General features: G+C 42.7%; 1 protein-coding gene across 1 annotated transcript in view; it reads left to right on the forward strand.

Annotated features, from left to right (window-relative positions):
• Nucleotides 1–17,895, forward strand: part of LOC139766329 (neuroligin-4, X-linked-like) — a 251,074-nt gene that overhangs the window by 220,496 nt on the left and 12,683 nt on the right. Inside the window, exons 4-8 of the mRNA XM_071694836.1 lie at nucleotides 1,469–1,662; nucleotides 3,210–3,306; nucleotides 3,592–3,752; nucleotides 12,013–12,219; nucleotides 14,625–14,779. Coding sequence (XP_071550937.1) covers nucleotides 1,469–1,662; nucleotides 3,210–3,306; nucleotides 3,592–3,752; nucleotides 12,013–12,219; nucleotides 14,625–14,779 — 814 coding nt within the window. The remainder of the gene's footprint in view (nucleotides 1–1,468; nucleotides 1,663–3,209; nucleotides 3,307–3,591; nucleotides 3,753–12,012; nucleotides 12,220–14,624; nucleotides 14,780–17,895) is intronic.

The raw sequence follows: 17,895 nt of genomic DNA on the forward strand, positions 1-17,895 counted from the left end.
ATATACCACATCGTTCCAATTCACTATATCCCTTGCATACTTTTCACCCTCCTGTATGTTCAGGTCCTGATCGCTCAAAATCGTTTTCACCCCATCCTTCCATCTCCAATTTGGTCTCCCATTTCTTGTTCCCTCCACTTCTGACAAATCTATCCTCTTTTTCAAACCCTCTTCAGGTCTCTCAACCAAACCTTTCTTATTACCAAACATCTCACACACTTATTGTCCTCATACATTTCATTTACAATACATCCGCCCTCCTCCGCACCGCCTCATTTGTTACTCATGCCTTGCATCCATTTAATACTGTTGGGACTACTATTCCTACAAAACAAACCCATGTTTGCTCTCCCAGATAACGATCTCTCTTACCACACATTCTCCATTGGTCCCAAAACCTTCGCACCACCATCCATCCTATAACTCCGGTCCACTTCTACGGTTCCATTTGCTACCATGTCCACTCCCAGGTATCTAAAAGGCTTCACTTTCCTCAGTTTTTCTCAATTCAAACCCACACCCCAACTAACCTGTCCCTCAACCCTGCCAAACCTAATAACTTTTCTATTATTCACATCCAATCTCAACTTCCTCCTTTAAAACATTCTTCCAAACTTAAGTCACTAACTTCTGCAATCAGTGACGTATCATCAGCAGACAACCCTTTCATTCCACATAGGCTGCATCCTCGCCCCTCTCTCAAAGAGTCTCGCATTTACCTCCCTCACAAATCCATCCATAAACAAACTGAACAACCATGATGACATCACACAACCCTGCCTCAGGCCAACCTTCACTCGGAACCACTCACTCTCCTCTCTTCCTACTCGTTCGCATGCCCTACACCCATGATAGAAACTTCTCGATGCTTTTGGTATCTTTCCTCCCACACCGTATATTCTTACGACATTCGAGAAGTCATCTCTTTCATCCCTATCACATGCTTTATCGAAGTCTATCTGTTTTTCCAATTATTTTTCACACGTCCTTAAATGAAACACTTGATCCACACACATCCTTTTCCACTTCTTGAAACCATAGTGCTCCTCCTCAATCTGATGCTCTGTGAATGCATTTATCCTTTCGGTCAGTACCCTTCCATACAACTTACCAGGGATACTCAAGAAACTTATACATATGTTGCTTGAACACTCACTTTTATCCCGCCTGCCTTTGTACAATGGCGCTATACATGCATTCCACCAATCTTAAGGCATCTCACCTTGATCCATGCACTCACTAAAAATCCTTACCAACAAAATCACAGCCTTTTCAAACTGGACTAAACTTTCACAATGTTATATTTTCGTAATATGATAGAAACTCACATGTGTGTCGTCTTCCGTTAATCATCCCTACATTCACTTCTTAATTTTCGGCCATGAGTGGCATCATTCTGATGTGCAATTTTGATGCCTCTTTGCTTGTCTCTCCTAATTCTCACAGGTTGATGTCTCTGTACACACAGGAGCAGGACTGTTCAAGCGAGCCATTCTCATGTCTGGGTCGGCGCTGAGTCCCTGGGCGGCCGTGCAGGAGCCTGTGTACTACGCGGTCCAGGCGGCAAGACAGTTGAGGTGCCAAGTACCAGATGACCTGTATCGTCATTACGAGGCCCTGCTGCACTGTTTACGTGATCGTACCGTCGAGCAGATACTGCAGGCAAGTACCACATTGTCTTTACCAGGGTCCACTGCACTTGGTGTGTGACTGTAGTGTCGAGGAGAGACAGCAGGCGCTTTTTTAGAAGAGCTTAGGTGCGCTATGTAACGCTTGTGTCGGCCAAATGGCCTTGTTCCATGGTCTGTGTGACGTTATCGTTGACGAGTTTCCTTTTAGGAACATTTAAGCTCACCGGTACTACGAGGACATGCCGCAGTGCGTGACTATACTGACGACCAGTTAGTGCAGGTGCGTCACCATACAGTCGCCCACAAATTGTATTCAACTCACATCCTCTCAGGCCGAGTCCTTAACCAGATCCTATAGACACATCACTATTCCATTGACAAGATTTTTGAAGGTATGTAAGAAGTTACACATCTCTAAAACTAACGTCGTGTTCCATGCCCTGCTACGTACTCTTGTCATACTGGAACACAAAAGCATCAGTTACTAGATATTGTTGGCAGATGGATGGATGAAATCCATGGATACCAAAGATTATGAAATGGCTGATTCTAAATGTTTTGAAACTATTCAGCTCAGAGCAAGCATGCGTTGATATCTGTCATTCTGTATATAACTAAAAGAAGGTGCCATGCAACTTTTATGTCGCCTGCAGCGCAATACAGTTACGGAAGTGAAATAGGAATGGGTTGACATTTTGTTATCATAAATGTAAAAGAATCTGTATTACGATCTATGACCAAAGGTGGAATTTTCTACCAGCATATGTTCCAGGATGAATCTTTTTATATAAATGGCATAGAAATCAAACTAGAATTATGGATCTCATTCTCTTCAGTTCAAGAGATGCTGGGAAACAGATCCATTAAGCTTCAATGCCGAAATCTGGACGATCTTCAAAGTACGAGGTGGATAAGTAGCAAATTTAAGATTTCCTTTAAGTAAAGTGACTTACGCAAAATCTAAAGAGCGGTAATGAGTCTTATGCCATTCATTTGCCAAGTATCTACTGTTTGAAGTTTCTTGAGTACTAACTTAGCATTTTTCATTTTGTAACGAAGGTCAGTTTGACCGACGGACGAAGTGTTCCCATGTGTAGGCCAGGCGGGTACAATAATACGTCATCAGCAAAGGTTGTTGTCAGTGCTGCGGTTGCACTCTTCATACACAGAGACATGAAAGAGAGATAGAGACAGGACTTAACACGAGCATTTGTTATAAGGCAGGGATTATGCGTGGCGCTCACCGCAAGAATATATAGAGTTACGAATAACGGGTTATGTGAGTTGCGTGATTGTATGTGTTGTGTATGATAAGTAAGGATTGCATGTGAGGAAGCTAATAGTCAGCAGCCTACGTGTGGGTAAGAGAAAATGGTACGACAGCTACCTTGGTCAAAGGGAGTGGCACTTAAGAGCCACCATAATGCTGACACACTGCGCAGGCGTCGCTAACGCTTCCGATAGCATAGAGAGAGAGAGAGAGAGAGAGAGAGAGAGAGAGAGAGAGAGAGAGAGAGAGAGAGAGAGAGAGAGAGAGAGAGAGTTGCTGTGAGATGTAAGCCACTGTTCTTCCCTCAGGTGGACCTGGAGACGCCTCAGTTTTTGTCGTCCATCGGGCCCAGCGTGGACGGCGTCACCATTCGGCCAGACTGGAAGCAGCAGCACACCAAGATGGGTAAGCAACCTGCCTCACACACTTGTGATCCTGGTCTCCAGTCCTCAGGTTGAGTCAAACCTGATATTGTGATTTGCAATATTGTTGGATATTAGTCTTGAAATTATTAATAGTAAAATAATTCAGGAATTATTGGTATAACACATAATCTTCATTGCATTAAACGGATACGCGATGTGAAGTGGGATTAGCGGTGCCCTAATGTGTTGAGAATTGTATAATCGTCATTCATACAAACATTAATGATGGCAAACTTACTGTAATGATGTGGCTGACGTGGGACAGGAGAGGAGGGCCGCACCCCTGTCGACTTCCTGCTGGGGGTCACGGCCACCGACATCCTCGAGGTGTTTAGTGACGTTGAGATCCAACATGGCTTTGAGGCCGACCATCGAGACCGTCTCCTGCGTACCTTTGTCACCAACAACTATCGGTACCACTTGCAGGTGAGTGGGTCTTGACGTCCTAACCTCTCTTCCCCAGCACTATCGCTATCAACTATTCCAATTCTGAGGCCATTCAGGCAAGGGGCCTGGCATGTCGAGTCTGTGACTCACATTGATTTTATCTGAACTTGTCATCGTTAGAAAGTGTTATTCATTAGGAAAAATACTCCTTTATCCAAAGGAAGTTCGACAAAAAGTGTCTTCAACAACTGCTTTACTACCTTTCCTTCCTTTTCTTTTCCGACGACACTGTACTGTTCATGACTAAGCAACACTTTTTGGCTCTCTCTGTTCTCCTTTACCTCCACCTTGGATGTCTTTCATATTCCTATACCTTCTGTCGTACCTTTTCTAATCCCATGCCCTCATTATTATCATTTTTCGTACACTGTAGAGGGCGTCTCTCCTCTCTATACACAAACAAAATATACGAATCAAATGTTTCTCTTTGTGTTTTGAAGAAACTGAAGGAGTGTGCTGCTCAACTTGCTCTTGTGCCTACTCGTCTTTTTCACTTTTGCGTGAAGCCTAACACTTTTCTTTCAGTTTGAAGAGAGTCACTGGTAAAATCTGTCCCAAAGAAGAGTGGCCGATCTAAGCTCTCCATCTAACGTCCTTTAGTTCTGACTTCTGTCGTTTCCAATGTTTTCGAATCTTTCTTCCATCACAAATTCTTTAAGATGTCTTGATTCTCAATCTTTTCTCTGCTCATAAGTATGACCCTCGTAAAGTGAAATCCACTGCCTAACTCTTGTCTGGTAAGCCTCTCAGAGATCAAGCCAATCCTTCATATATCGACAGTTTAAGGCAGACTCTGAAACCGAGATCTGATCCCCAAGCTCCCCTTTTTGTGGCTTTCCTCATCACGTTTCGGAGGCTCGCACTGGTAAGACTTGTCGCTCTGTGCCTATCTGTCAGTTCCAGTGAGGTCATCGCCCTCCCAACAAGTCACCAAGATCATAGTGCATTACCATTGATAACTGCTTTTCTTATGGTGAAGTGTTCCTTCACATTAACTTACATCTACTGACCACTCAGTTTACATCTGTGTAGTTCTTCTTTACAATGGCACCAGCCACTCGCTACCCAGGTACGTACATCCCTGTGGTGAGTACGTTATAAGATTTCATGATAACGGGACCAGACGGAGCGTAAAAAGACGATTTGTTTTGCGCGAACCGAAGTAATCCGAAAGAAAAGATTAAATAAAGTGATAAAATTAAGGCAACGCTCGAAGTCTTAACGACGGAAAATATATTACTTACGGACGAGATGACAGCGTTTGACAATGGCGCACAGTTACCTTACCTTCACTACCCTCCACCATCCCCTAGCGCCTACTTTTCCCCCCACCATCCTGGTCCACCCCTCCCTCGGTCTACCCCATCCCCACACATGTTGCCCTCCCGTTAAACGCCCATTGCCTGCCCCACCCCTTCCCTACTGGTACCCTCCCGTTAAAACCTACGCCCCCCCTACACCCCCTCTTGAACCTCATCATTTTCACCCTATCTCTCAGTACCACCCCCCTCCTCCTCCCCCCGGTTTTGCTACCTCCTCTCACTCCCACCTAAACTCTCCTCACTCTCACTCAAACTCGATTCCCATCCCTCCACTATGGCCCGTCCTCGCCCTAATTTCATAACCTCCTCCAGGTTTAACATCACACTTCAACCACCCGTCCAGCCATTCCCCTTCCCTTTCCTCATGGAACCACTTCCCCCACTGCCCCACTCACGAGCAATCGCTTTGCAGTACTCAGCAACGACTTGCATTAAAAAAAGGCACGACTCCTACTCCATGATCCTTGGAGATTCGCTGGTTAGAAGTCAAGGTAAACACATCCCGGTGAATACGAGAGCTAAGAGAGTCTATGTCTACCCTGGTGCCAGAACGTCCCAAATCTAACAGAAGGTTAGAGACATCAAGATACCTGATGATAAGTCATGCTTAGTGGTGAAGATTGGGAGCAACGACGTCTACCATACGAATCCGAATACAAAAGTTATCACTGGAGACCAATGAACTGATTGGCAGCCTGAAAGATAGATCTGATGATATTGCTATTGTTGGCGCTCCCCATGCACAATATGTAGGTTAAATGTGGATAACTACACTCCACGTAGAGTGTTAGTTGTAGATGAAAGAATGAACACACATACACACACACACACACACACACACACACGCGCACACACACACACACACACACACACACACACACACACACACATTTATATATATTGGAAAGGATCACAATTTTGGGCGTGATCAGGATATTCCTATGAGTCCACGGGGAAAATGAAACACGAAAAGTTCCCAAGTGCACTTTCGCGTAATTATCACATCATCAGGGGAGACACAAGAGAGAAATATAACAGTCAGTTGATATACATCGAAGAGACGAAGCTAGGACGCCATTTGGTAAACATGTGATTTTTTTTTTTTTTTTAAATTTGAGGCCTGATAGATGGCGTGTCAACCACGTGGTATGGGTGGTGGAGGTCAGGTAAGGTCAACGTGGGGAGGTAAGATCGAGTTCCCTCCCCTATCCCACCAGACAGCGACGACATGGGAGCGGGTCACGGGGGGCTTGTTACACCTCGGTTTAGAAATAGCCGATCACCAAATCATAGCGCCAGTTTCGTATAGAAATCACACGAGCAAATTGAATAGACTCTGCATGAATATAACAACATCCATACGAAACGGAATGAATTTATATTGTTTGGCAAACATGGAACGCGTTGCTATCATTGGTTTACCAGAAACATTTCTGAACACGAAAAAGAACAATGTGATTACCGAGTACAATTTGCCAGACTACATGTTATTTGTAGTAGATAGAGAAGGTCGAGGAGGTGGAACTGCACTGTACGTAAAATCGTACCTAAAACCCATCGAAATTCAGACGACAATAGCTACTGGTATTGAACATTCGTGTGTTCAGATTACCACAAAATTTTTTCCAAACTTTACGTAAACGTAGTATATTGTAAAGACGCCCTAGTTGGCAAGGATATATTGACACTGTCATGACTGAGAGTATACGTCGAGCATTACAGGATAAAGACTTGATCATTCTGGGGGATTTTAATCTACTAGAAATTTACTGGCGAACTTTCTCATGTAGTGAAAGTGAACCTGCTAAATTTATCGACTTTGTTGAGGACAGTTTTCTCATCCAAACCCTCACAGAACCGAGGAAGGATACTAATATACTTTATTCAGTTCTTGCATCCCAGGAGTTCTTAGTAACTGATACCCGTCCTGGAGAACATCTAGGCACTTGTGACCATAACAAGGTTAGGGACGATGTAAATATCATAACAGATTTCCCTAAAACCAATATTGTTATTCGTAACTTTAAAACGGTGGATTTATAGTGGGTTGCACGACACATTAAAATCTCACCATAACTGGGTATAGACCCAGAGCAATTATGGACCAATTTTGGGCATCAGTTTATATACACCAACAAGACATAGTCGTTCCCATGCACGTCAGAAACCATAAAAAACCACCAACTGGCCTGAATAGCACTCCCCAGATTTCGCAAGAGCTATACGGCGCCGGAATGAAATATACAAGCTTAAGAAATCAGTCAGTGAATCAGATATTACAAAGCAGTGTAACACTCTTAGGAGAGACAAACAGTGTCTTATTCAGCGAGCCACGAGAACGTATGAAACGAGTATTCCAAGAGATAGTAACGGAGATTCTAAAAGATCTTATAGATGTATCAGTAATATGAAGCATATAAGGAGTGGGATCAAACCCTTAGTAAATAATAAAAGTATAGCAGCAACCCTAAGTACAATGTTCTTGTTTTGTTTTTACAGCGACACGAATTGTGAGACAATGATAAATAGTCCTCACACGATACCAGAATTTATCTTCACTGTTAGAGAATACTAACACAGGTAAATACACTGATAACTAATAAAAGTCTGGGTCCTGATCGTTTCTATCTACAAGTAATAAGAAAGGTCAAACACGAAATTGCCGGATCCTTAACCCATATTTTCACTAAATCTCTCTAGGATGGAATACTTCCACAGGACTGGAGACTGGTAGACGTTACTCCCTTAGTCTTAAATGGAAGCCTTTAGATTACCATCCTGTTAGCTTCACATCAATATATTAAAACTTCTGGAGTTGCTTAATAGAGATAAAAGCGTAGCTTACCCTGAAACAACACAGTCTGATCAGTAATGGACAAACCTCCCTGTATTTCATCATAAATCATTCAGTACCCACGACAAGACGTTAGATCATAACTCGTCACTCACCGGTATTGAATGATTTAATCATTCAGTCATTACAACGTAGTAGCATATTATGCTCTACCTTCTTAACCACCAATCCACTCTCTGGCTATGTTGCAGTCTATCGTATTATCCTTCCACTTAAGGAGTAATATAGATATGGCAAGTTGCGAGGTTTGAACTCAAATTTATCTTCACTATTGTCTTTATAACAAAAAAGTGAAGGGATGCATGTTGTTGGTGATGGGATGCATGACATATTCAAGTTCATTCTACCTTATGACATTCCTATGAAATTATCCTTCCGGCGCATTATTTTCCAATATATTTTTTCCACCTGTTTTACATCGGACGTGTTGCCGGAGAGTAGAGAGTGGGGAGAAAGCCTTTACTTTGCTATCCTTTTCTTGTACTGTTTTTATGGAAATCTTTATTTACTATTATTGTTAACGCCATAACACCGTGCTTGGAACCTTAGGTGTGTGTGGTGTGTGGTGTGTGTACCTCGCAGTTTCTAAGTTAGTGGCTTCCTCTCTGGACGATGTATCATTGTATCTGTCAAAGGGTCAACCTCTCCATTTTTCTTCTCAATTAATATCGAAGTCCTTCAGAGTTCTCTCCAGTCGCTGGCGTCTTCCTCTTTTTATCATTTCTCTTCCTCGGTCTACGTCTCGCTACGTGACAACATTCTTTTTAAACAGAATGTGAGGAATGTCTAGAAAGAGAAAAGATTATCTGGGAGGACAAAAATGGGTCTATTTAAAGTTATATTTTCAGCAATACTGCATGGATGGGAGGCATAGGCGTTATATATAAGGCTGTATGGAGGAAGGTGGCTGTGTTGGAAAGGTAATGTTTGAGGACAATATGTGATTTCAGGTGGTTTGATCGAGTAAGTAATGGTGAAGTAAGGGATGGGTGTGGTAGTAAAAAGAGTGTCGTCGAAAGAGCTGAAGAGGGTATGCTAAAATTGTTCCGAAATATGGAGACAATGAGTAAGGAAAAGTTGACAAAGAGGATACTTGTGTCAGAAGTGGAGTGAACAAGGAAAACAGGGTGACTAAACTGGAGATGGAAAGATAGAGCGTAAAAGATTTTGAGTGACTGAAGCCTGAACATGCAGGAGGGTGAATAGGATGATAGAGTTAATTAAAACGATGTGGTATACAGGGGTCGATGTGTTGTCAGTAGACTAAACCAGGACATGCGAAGCGTCTGTAAGTGAGCTTGGAAAGGAGTTTTGTGTGAGGAAGTACCAGGTGAGAATGAGTGTAGAATGACAAAAGGTGAGAGCAAATGACGTAAGGGGAGGGGGGGGGGACGGGATGTATTTAGGGAAGCAGTGATGGCTTGCGCAAAAGATACTTGTGGCAGGAGAAAGGTGGGGGGTGGGCAGATTGGAAAGGGTAGAGTGGTGGGATGAAGATGTAAGATTATTAGTGAAAGAGAAGAGAGAGGCGTTTGGGCGATTTTTGCAGGGAAGTAATGCAATTGACTGGGAGATGTATAAAAGAAAGAGGCAGGAGGTCAAGAGAAAGATGCAAGAGGTGAAAAAAGGACAAATGAGAGTTGGGGTGAGTGAGTATCATTAAATTTTAGGGAGAATAAAAAGATGTTTTGGAAGGAGGTAAATAAAGTGCGTAAGACAAGGGAATATTGGTGAAGGGGGCTAATAGGGAGGTAATAACAAGCAGTGGTGAAGTGAGGAGATGAAATGAGTATTTTGAAGGTTTTTTGAATGTGTTTGATGATAGGGTGGCAGATATAGGGTGTTTTGGTCGAGTTGGTGTGCGAAGTGAAAGGGTCAGGGAGAATGGTTTGGTAAACTGAGAAGAGGTAGTGAAAGCTTTGCGGAAGATGAAAGCCGGCAAGGCAGTGGGTTTGGATTGTATTGAAGTGGAATTCATTAAAAGAGGGGGGTGACTTTGTTGTTGATTGGTTGGTAAGGATAATCAGTGTATGTATGATCCATGGTGAAGTGCCTGAGGATTGGCGGAATGCATGCATAGTGCCATTGTACAAAGACAAAGGGGATAAAGGTTAGTGTTCAAATTACAGAGGTATAGGTTTGTTGAGTATTCCTGGGAAAGGAAGGTATTGATTGAGAGGATAAAGGCATGTACAGAGCATCAGATTGGGAAAGAGCAGTGTGACTTCAGAAGTGGTAGAGGATGTGTGGATCAGGTGTTTGCTTTGAAGAATGCATGTGAGAAATACTTAGAAAAGCAAATGGATTTGTATGTAGCTTTGATGGATCTGGAGAAGGCATATGATAGGGTTGATAGAGATGCTTTGTAGAAGGTATTAAAAGAATGCGGTGTGGGAGGTAAGTTGCTAGAAGGAATGAAAAGCTTTTACCAAGGATGTAAGGCATGTGTACGAGTAGGAAGAGAGGAAAATAATTGGTTCCCAGTGAATGTCGGTTTGCGGCAGGGGTACGCGATGTTTCCAGGTTTGTTTAATTTGTTTACGGATGGGGTGGTTAGGTGGTTAGGGAGGTGAATGCAAGAGTTTTGGAGAGAGGGGTAAGTATGCAGTCTGTTGTGGATGAGAGATCTTGGAAAGTGAGTCAGTTGTTGTTCGCTAATGATACAGCGCTGGTGGCTGATTCGGGTGAGAAACTGCAGAAATTGGTGACTGAGTTTGGTAAAGTGTGTGAAAGAAGAAAGCTGAGAGTAAAAATAAGAGCAAGGTTATTAGCTTCAATAGGGTTGAGGGACAAGTTTAATTGGAAGGTAAGTTTGAATGGAGAAAAACTGGAGGAAGTGAAGTGTTCTTGATATTTGGGAGTTGATTTAGCAGCGGATGGAATCATGGAAGCGGAAGTGAGTCACAGGGTGGGGTAGGGAGCAAAGGTTCTGGGAGCTTTGAAGAATGTGTGGAAGGCAAGAATGTTATCTCGGAGAGCAAAAATGGATATGTTTGAAGGACTAGTGGTTTCAAGAATGTTATATGGTTGCGAGCGTGCAAGGAATAGAGTGAATTGGAACGATGTGGTATACTGGGGTCAACGTGCAGTCAATGGATTGAACCAGGGCATGTGAAGCGTCTGGGGTAAACCATGAAAAATTTTGTGGGGCCCGGATGTGGAAAGGAAGATATGGTTTCCTTGCATTACACATGACAGCTAGAGTGTGAACGAATGTGGCCTTTGTTGTCTTTTCCTAGTGCTACCTTGCGCACGCGCATGGAGGGAGTTGCTATTTCATGTGTGGCGGGTTGGCGACGAGAATGTATGAAGGCAGCAGGTATGAATATGTACATGTGTATATATGTATATGCCTGTGTATGTATATGTATGTGCACTTTGAAATGTATAGGTATGTATATGTGTGTGTGTGTGGGCGTTTATGTATATACATGTGTTTGTGGTTGGGGTGGGCCATATGCATATATATATATATATATATATATATATATATATATATGTGTGTGTGTGTGTGTGTGTGTGTGTGTATTCCTATGAGTCTACGGGGAAAATGAAACACGATAAATTCCCAAGTGCACTTTCGAGTAACAATCACATTATCAGAGGAGATACAAGAAAGAAATATAAGTCAGTTGGTATACAACGAAGAGACGTAGCTAGGACGCCAATTGGTAAACAAGTGATAGTCTTTTTTTTCAATTAACCCTTTCAAGAAAAACAATGTTGTTCCACCTGCCCATTTGTATGATGTCGAGGGTCGATGTTTTACCCGGCTATCTATACATGATGAATCGTAATTGTTACGCTCAATCAGTCGTACACTACAGTAGGGTGGCAATTACTTTTCACTATAGTAAACTCACCTATGTATGCACTATTAAAGCTTGTCTTTCTATTCAATCTTTTATGGATATTAGAAGAATGATGATGCATTTAGCCATTAATGCAAAAAATGCCTTCTTTATCCACTGTTTTAGGATATTGCTCCATTAACTGTTAATTGATTTACTAAGTTCACGAGAAACGTGAGATACTAAGAGATAATCTATGACTTTGTTGACAGGAAATTGTGCTGGCCATCACGGCGGAGTACACAGACTGGGCGCGACCTGTACAACATCCAGTCCATATTCGTGACTTGACGGCGGAGGCGCTACACGACGCCTCTTTCGTCTCCCCAGTCACTGTCGCCGCCAACCAGCTGTACACGACTGGGAGGACGGCCTTTCTCTACGTGCTTGACTACCGGCCCGACGAACCTGACCCTGAGGTGTGTTTACTAATTAGGCCACGGGACGGTAGACTGGGTCTTGGTGTGAGTTGAATCACGCTCTTGCATGTGATGGACAACGCCGTTTGATGTGTTGGGTGCTGTCCTTGAAGCATATCTGTCTAGGTTGTTTGGTAAGGTATATCTTAGTCTTGAGGCCTTTTGGACAATGTCGTAAGGTATGTTGGGTCATACCCTGACCTGTCCTAGAATATGCATAAGAATATTTTGTCCTATTTATTGGATAAGAGACCATACTTTGAAGTGTAATGGACAGCTCCTGAGGCGTCTTAGAACAGACACTGGGAGGTGTTGGAACAGACCATTTAATGCATTAGACCGGCTCTGAGGGACCTACATTCAGGATATATACAAACGTGTTGTCGAGAGTGTTTGCTCAGGTGCTGTAGCGTAATTACTAGACGATGCTTTGACTTTACATGAGTTCACATGAAAAAGACAGACAACAGTAGGCCTGACTGGCCCACGACTAGGCTATTTGGTATAAAAGAAAAACAAACAAACAAACAAACAAACAAGGAGTCTAACTTGACAAGAAAAGGTAATTCCGTTCAACAGTTTTTTTTTACAGTTTTTTAAGCTATCACTGATTCCCCTCTGCTGCACATAATCCTTCCGCTGGATTCTTAAGTGATACTGACCGGGCTTAGGGGTGGTTAAGCTAAGGTGTGGTTAAGGAGAGTATATAGTGTGTGAAGCCAGGTGTTCAGATGAAACTCACATGTTCCCACAGCTGTGGTAAAACCTCGTAAGGAGAGTTATGCTTACAAGTGAAGTGTCGTTGATAACACTGTAAGAGGAATCAGGCCTGGTGTTTGTCATGTAGGATGTGACATTCTCTGGGCGAGGTTCTGACGGTCGATGAAGCAGGTTCTAGAGATGCTGCATACCAGGCTCAATGTGTTTAGTTAGGCGTTGGGTTGCTTGACCAGGTTCTAGATTGTGTGTAGTTTGTGTTCAGGTCATTCCCATTGCCAGACAGTGTAACGCCTGTCGCCTACCATTGCTAGAAAGTGTAGGAACAGTTCTCTAATGTCGACATACAGTTAAAAGTCTGTCTTCTACCATTGACAGACAGTATAGAGCGACAGACCTCGACCGTCGCCAGACATCACAGCGTCCTCTGCCATTGATAGACAATATAGCGACAGTCCCTTGCAATCACTACATAGTAGAGTGGGAGTCCCCACCATTTCTTTCTAACTAGTCAAGAGAAAGTATCTCACCACCACAAACTGCCCTTCATCGTCGTAAGGTATAGGAACTGCCCCAAACTGTCGCTTGGCAGTATAGTAACTACACCTTACCATCGCTTGACAGTTTAGCAAATGCTATATACTTTAACGATAGTCTCCCACCATCGCTAGACAGTATAGGTATCATCCTTTACTACCTTTAGACAGTAATGACTGTCCTCAACCATCGCTAGACAGTATAGTGACAGTCCCCTACCATCGCTAGACAGTATAGTGACAGTCCCCTACCATCGCTAGACAGTATAGTGACAGTCCTCTACCATCGCTAGACAGTACAATTACCGTCCCGTGCCGTCACCAAACAGTATTGCAACAATACACAATACGGTAATGGACCACGGGAATAGCGGACGTCCAACATATATATTTTAAAATGGAGCCAAGTTCCCTTGAATCACGTCAGTTGAGCCAACTGACCTCCAGTAAGGTGCTACATCATAGTGAACATTATTATTCATGTTTTTACCGCCCTCAGCGCCGTCTTCATACATATCAAAGAGATATTTGAAGAGAGTTAGTATGCTCAGAATTTTCATCTGACATATCTAAAGCGAGAACGAATCTCTAGATAGAAGACCATCTTTCTGTGTAAAAGTGCTTTTCATTCCACAGCTGTGATCTTCCACAGCTGTGTTGCTTTGCTTGGCTCCTTCAACCCACGTCTGTATCTATAAGACGCTGGCCAAGCAAGCTCCTCGGAACTTTCGTGTAGTCTGGTTTAGGATTTCTCCGGCACCTAATGCTCACAGACACATCTTCTCAATACTTCCTCTGAAACATTCTCTCCACTCAGAACTCTATGGTAGTCCATCTGTAAAGATATCTGCCGTAGGTAATGCTAGGTCTCATGAATATATATATATATATTTCTCAATTCCAGAAGGCTGGGTTTAAAGTTTCCGAACAGTCAGTAGTTATTTTCTCAAGCTTTGTATCCTGTCTCCTCAGAAGACGATCTTTGTCAGGAGGGGTTCTTGATATCTCCTGCCTCAGGGTGACACATGTAACTGACATTTAAGGAACTCTCACCATATATTTCCTTACACCGCTACGTGGAAGGAGATATTAAGTCCTTTTTTTCTAGTCAGTAGTATTTCTCAGATCACCTCTGCCACTCTTCTACACCAGACGGGACCAGATGTATCCTTGAACGAGCTGCTGTATGTTTTTGGGGCGCCCCTGGGGTCTTCAGGTCCATTAGCTCCGCCCCTCAACTTCACTAAGACGGAAGTGGCTCTGAGCGAGGCCATCATCACCATGTGGACTAACTTCATCAAGACAGGGTAAGTTGACACAGGTTCCCATCCTCCGTGAAAACAGTATGTATTGCAAATGGTCAACGTCTTCCATTGGAAAGTTTGATAAAGTGTGTGAAAGGAGAAAGTTGAGAGTAAAAGTGAATATGAGCAAGGTTATTAGGTCCAGTAGGGTTGAGGGACAAGTTAAGTGGGAGGTAAGTTTGAATGGAGAAAAACTGGAGGGAGTGAAGTGTTTTAGATATCTAGGAGTGGATTTAGCAGCGGATGGAACCATGGAAGTGGAAGTGAGTCACAGGGTAGGGGAGGGGGCGACGATTCTGGGAGCGTTGAAGAATGTGTAGAAGGAAAGAACGTTATCTCGGAGAGCAAAAATGGGTGGTGTGTTTGAAGGAATAGTGGTTTCAACAATGTTATATGGTTGCGAGGCATGGGCTATAGATATGGCTGTGCGGAGGAGGGTGGATGTGTTGGAAATGAAATGTTTGAGGGCAATATGTTGTATGAGGTGGTTTGATCATGTAAGTTATGAAAGGGTAAGAGAGATGTGTGGTAATAAAAGAGTGTGGCTGAGAGAGCAGAAGAGGGTGTATTGAAATGGTTTGGTCACAAGCAGAGAATGAGTGAGGAAAGATTGACAAAGAGGATATATGTGTTAGAGGTGGAGGGAACGAGGAGAAGTGGGAGACCAAATTGGAGGTGGAAGGCTGGAGTGAAAAAGATTTTGAGCGATTGGGGCCTGAACATACAGGAGGGTGAAAGGTGCGCAAGGAATAGAGTGAATTGGAACGATGTGGTATACCGGGCTCGATGTGCTGCCAACGGATTGAACCAGGACATGTGAAGCGTCTAGGGTAAACCATTGAAAGTTTTGTAGAGCCTGGATGTGGAAAGGGGCTGTGGTTTCGGTGGATTACACATGACAGCTAGAGACTGAGTGTGAACGAATGTGGCCTTTGTTGTCTTTTCTTAGTGCTACCTCGCGCGCGCGGAGGGGTAGGGGAGTGCCTTTCATGTGTGGCGGGGTAGCGATGGGAATGGATGAAGGCAGCAAGTATGAATATGTACATGTCTATATATGTATATGTCTGTGTATGTATATGTATATGCACGTTGAAGTATATAGGTATGTATATGTGCGTGTGTGGGCGTTTATGTATTTATGTATGTACATTTGTATGTGGGTGAGTTGGGCCATTCTTTCGTCTGTTTCCTTGCGCTACCTCGCTGATGCGGGAGACAGCGACTAAGTATAATAAACAATATATATATATATATATATATATATATATATATATATATATATATAATCTGTACTTTTCATGAGCCAAGCCTGATGAATAGATACAACAGAAAGATGATTTTATTAGTAACATCATTTCACTTATAAGTACTCAGAAGTACCTCAGCTGGTTTTATAAGTATCAAGATACGAACAGAAATAAGATTTTGTAGCCATAAATACAGAACGCTGCCATGTAAACGAAGGACACATATACAGATGTAGTCTACCTATCTTATGTTCCCTTTCCCTTTAATTTCATTGCATCATATGCAGTGGTTAGCATATATACTCACTTCCGCCTCCATGAAGGCTCTCAGTCTGTCAGTGGGATGTATCGCTGCCGCCACTCCAATCTGTCTTGCAAAACTCCAGTCATGTAGTCTCTCTAGACGACAGACTGTCCATTTTGTTAAGACTGTCTGAATATTATCTCTCCATCTCCGTCCACGTCTGTCTGCTCGTCTTTATCCAATCGGTAGCCTCTGTAATGCTGTCTTGGCTCTACTTTCTTTATCCATTCTCTCAAGATACTGTAATCATCTCATATGTGCTTCTTCAGTTGATTACTTTGATTGTCAAGGAGCTCGCCATTTTTGGTGACATTTTTGGTTTGGTGTTATTCAGTGGACATGATACACTAATCTACCATCTCTAGTTCAGATAGAGTCGATGCTTCGCTGGTTCATTGCTCCTGTACAGGCTTGTTTTAACTCTCGCGAATATAATACAAGTTAACGCTTTACTTAGGTATGATGAAATACGCATCTAACATACCATTTTGAATATCTACCGTTCTATTCCTCTATGGTTCCTCTATGGCAAATATCTATGACAAAGAGGCTAGAGATGTTCATCGGCAGATTAGATGCCTGCACTGGAGAGTTAGTTCATAACTGCTCAGTAAGAATTAACATACGTCGGATACATTGATTATTTCTCTACAATCTTGTTGTTATATCTTCTCGAATATTCAGTGCTTTGATGACTACTGTGGTATGACAACCCTACTCCAACGCTCTGTAGGAAGGTCTCTGGGGAAAGCTCTCTATAAATATGATATTCAGTTGCTCTTTGTATCTGGAAGTCGCTGGTGAAGTGCTCATTTATAATGTGTAGAGCGCCTTGCTCGTGTAGATACGAATGATTTCACCATTTTCCTTGCAACAGTTGTTCATACGTTATTCAGCCATTATTCATTCAGCGATTAGATTCAGTGTCAAAAAAAATGAAAATATGTCTGTAGCAAACATGATTTGTTCAGGAGAAATGATACATTCATTGTCCTCAATGAGAACACTGCTTCATTTACAGTATTATCTGTCATTAACAAGTACACAAACAGTTAATTAAAACGTAGTTGGTGATTAATGCATCAGCATTATGCTGGAATATTGCCATCTAGGCTGAATAGTGAATATATCACCATTAATCATTTTGGTTATATCAGACGACAGGAGTGAACTATATCATCTTTATTTGCTAGTATGTAGCTTTGTGTGTATTATCTGTGCTACAAGATGATCCTTCCTGATATATGACGTATCTTGCATACACTCTGGCACAAATCTTTGAGGTTCTCGGGATCGAAGACGGTCGACCAGACGTGTCACTTGTTAAGTTCTGTGAGGACGGATCTTTTGTCTCCAGCCCATTTGAATCACTAACATTGCAAGACGTTGTTGTCTGATGTACAGTTTACTGTACACATGTCTGTCCCTCCAGTGTCAAAATATGTTTCTAATCTGTACTTAACCATGATTATTAGTTACTGGTTTTTTGTTAAGGCCCTGGAGCCTTCACCTGCCAGGAGAAGGACCAAGTGAGACTTGCAGAGGCGTAGCATCTTCATCTGAATTGA

Source organism: Panulirus ornatus, chromosome 4 (genome assembly GCF_036320965.1).
Source record: "Panulirus ornatus isolate Po-2019 chromosome 4, ASM3632096v1, whole genome shotgun sequence".
Lineage (NCBI taxonomy): Eukaryota > Metazoa > Arthropoda > Malacostraca > Decapoda > Palinuridae > Panulirus > Panulirus ornatus.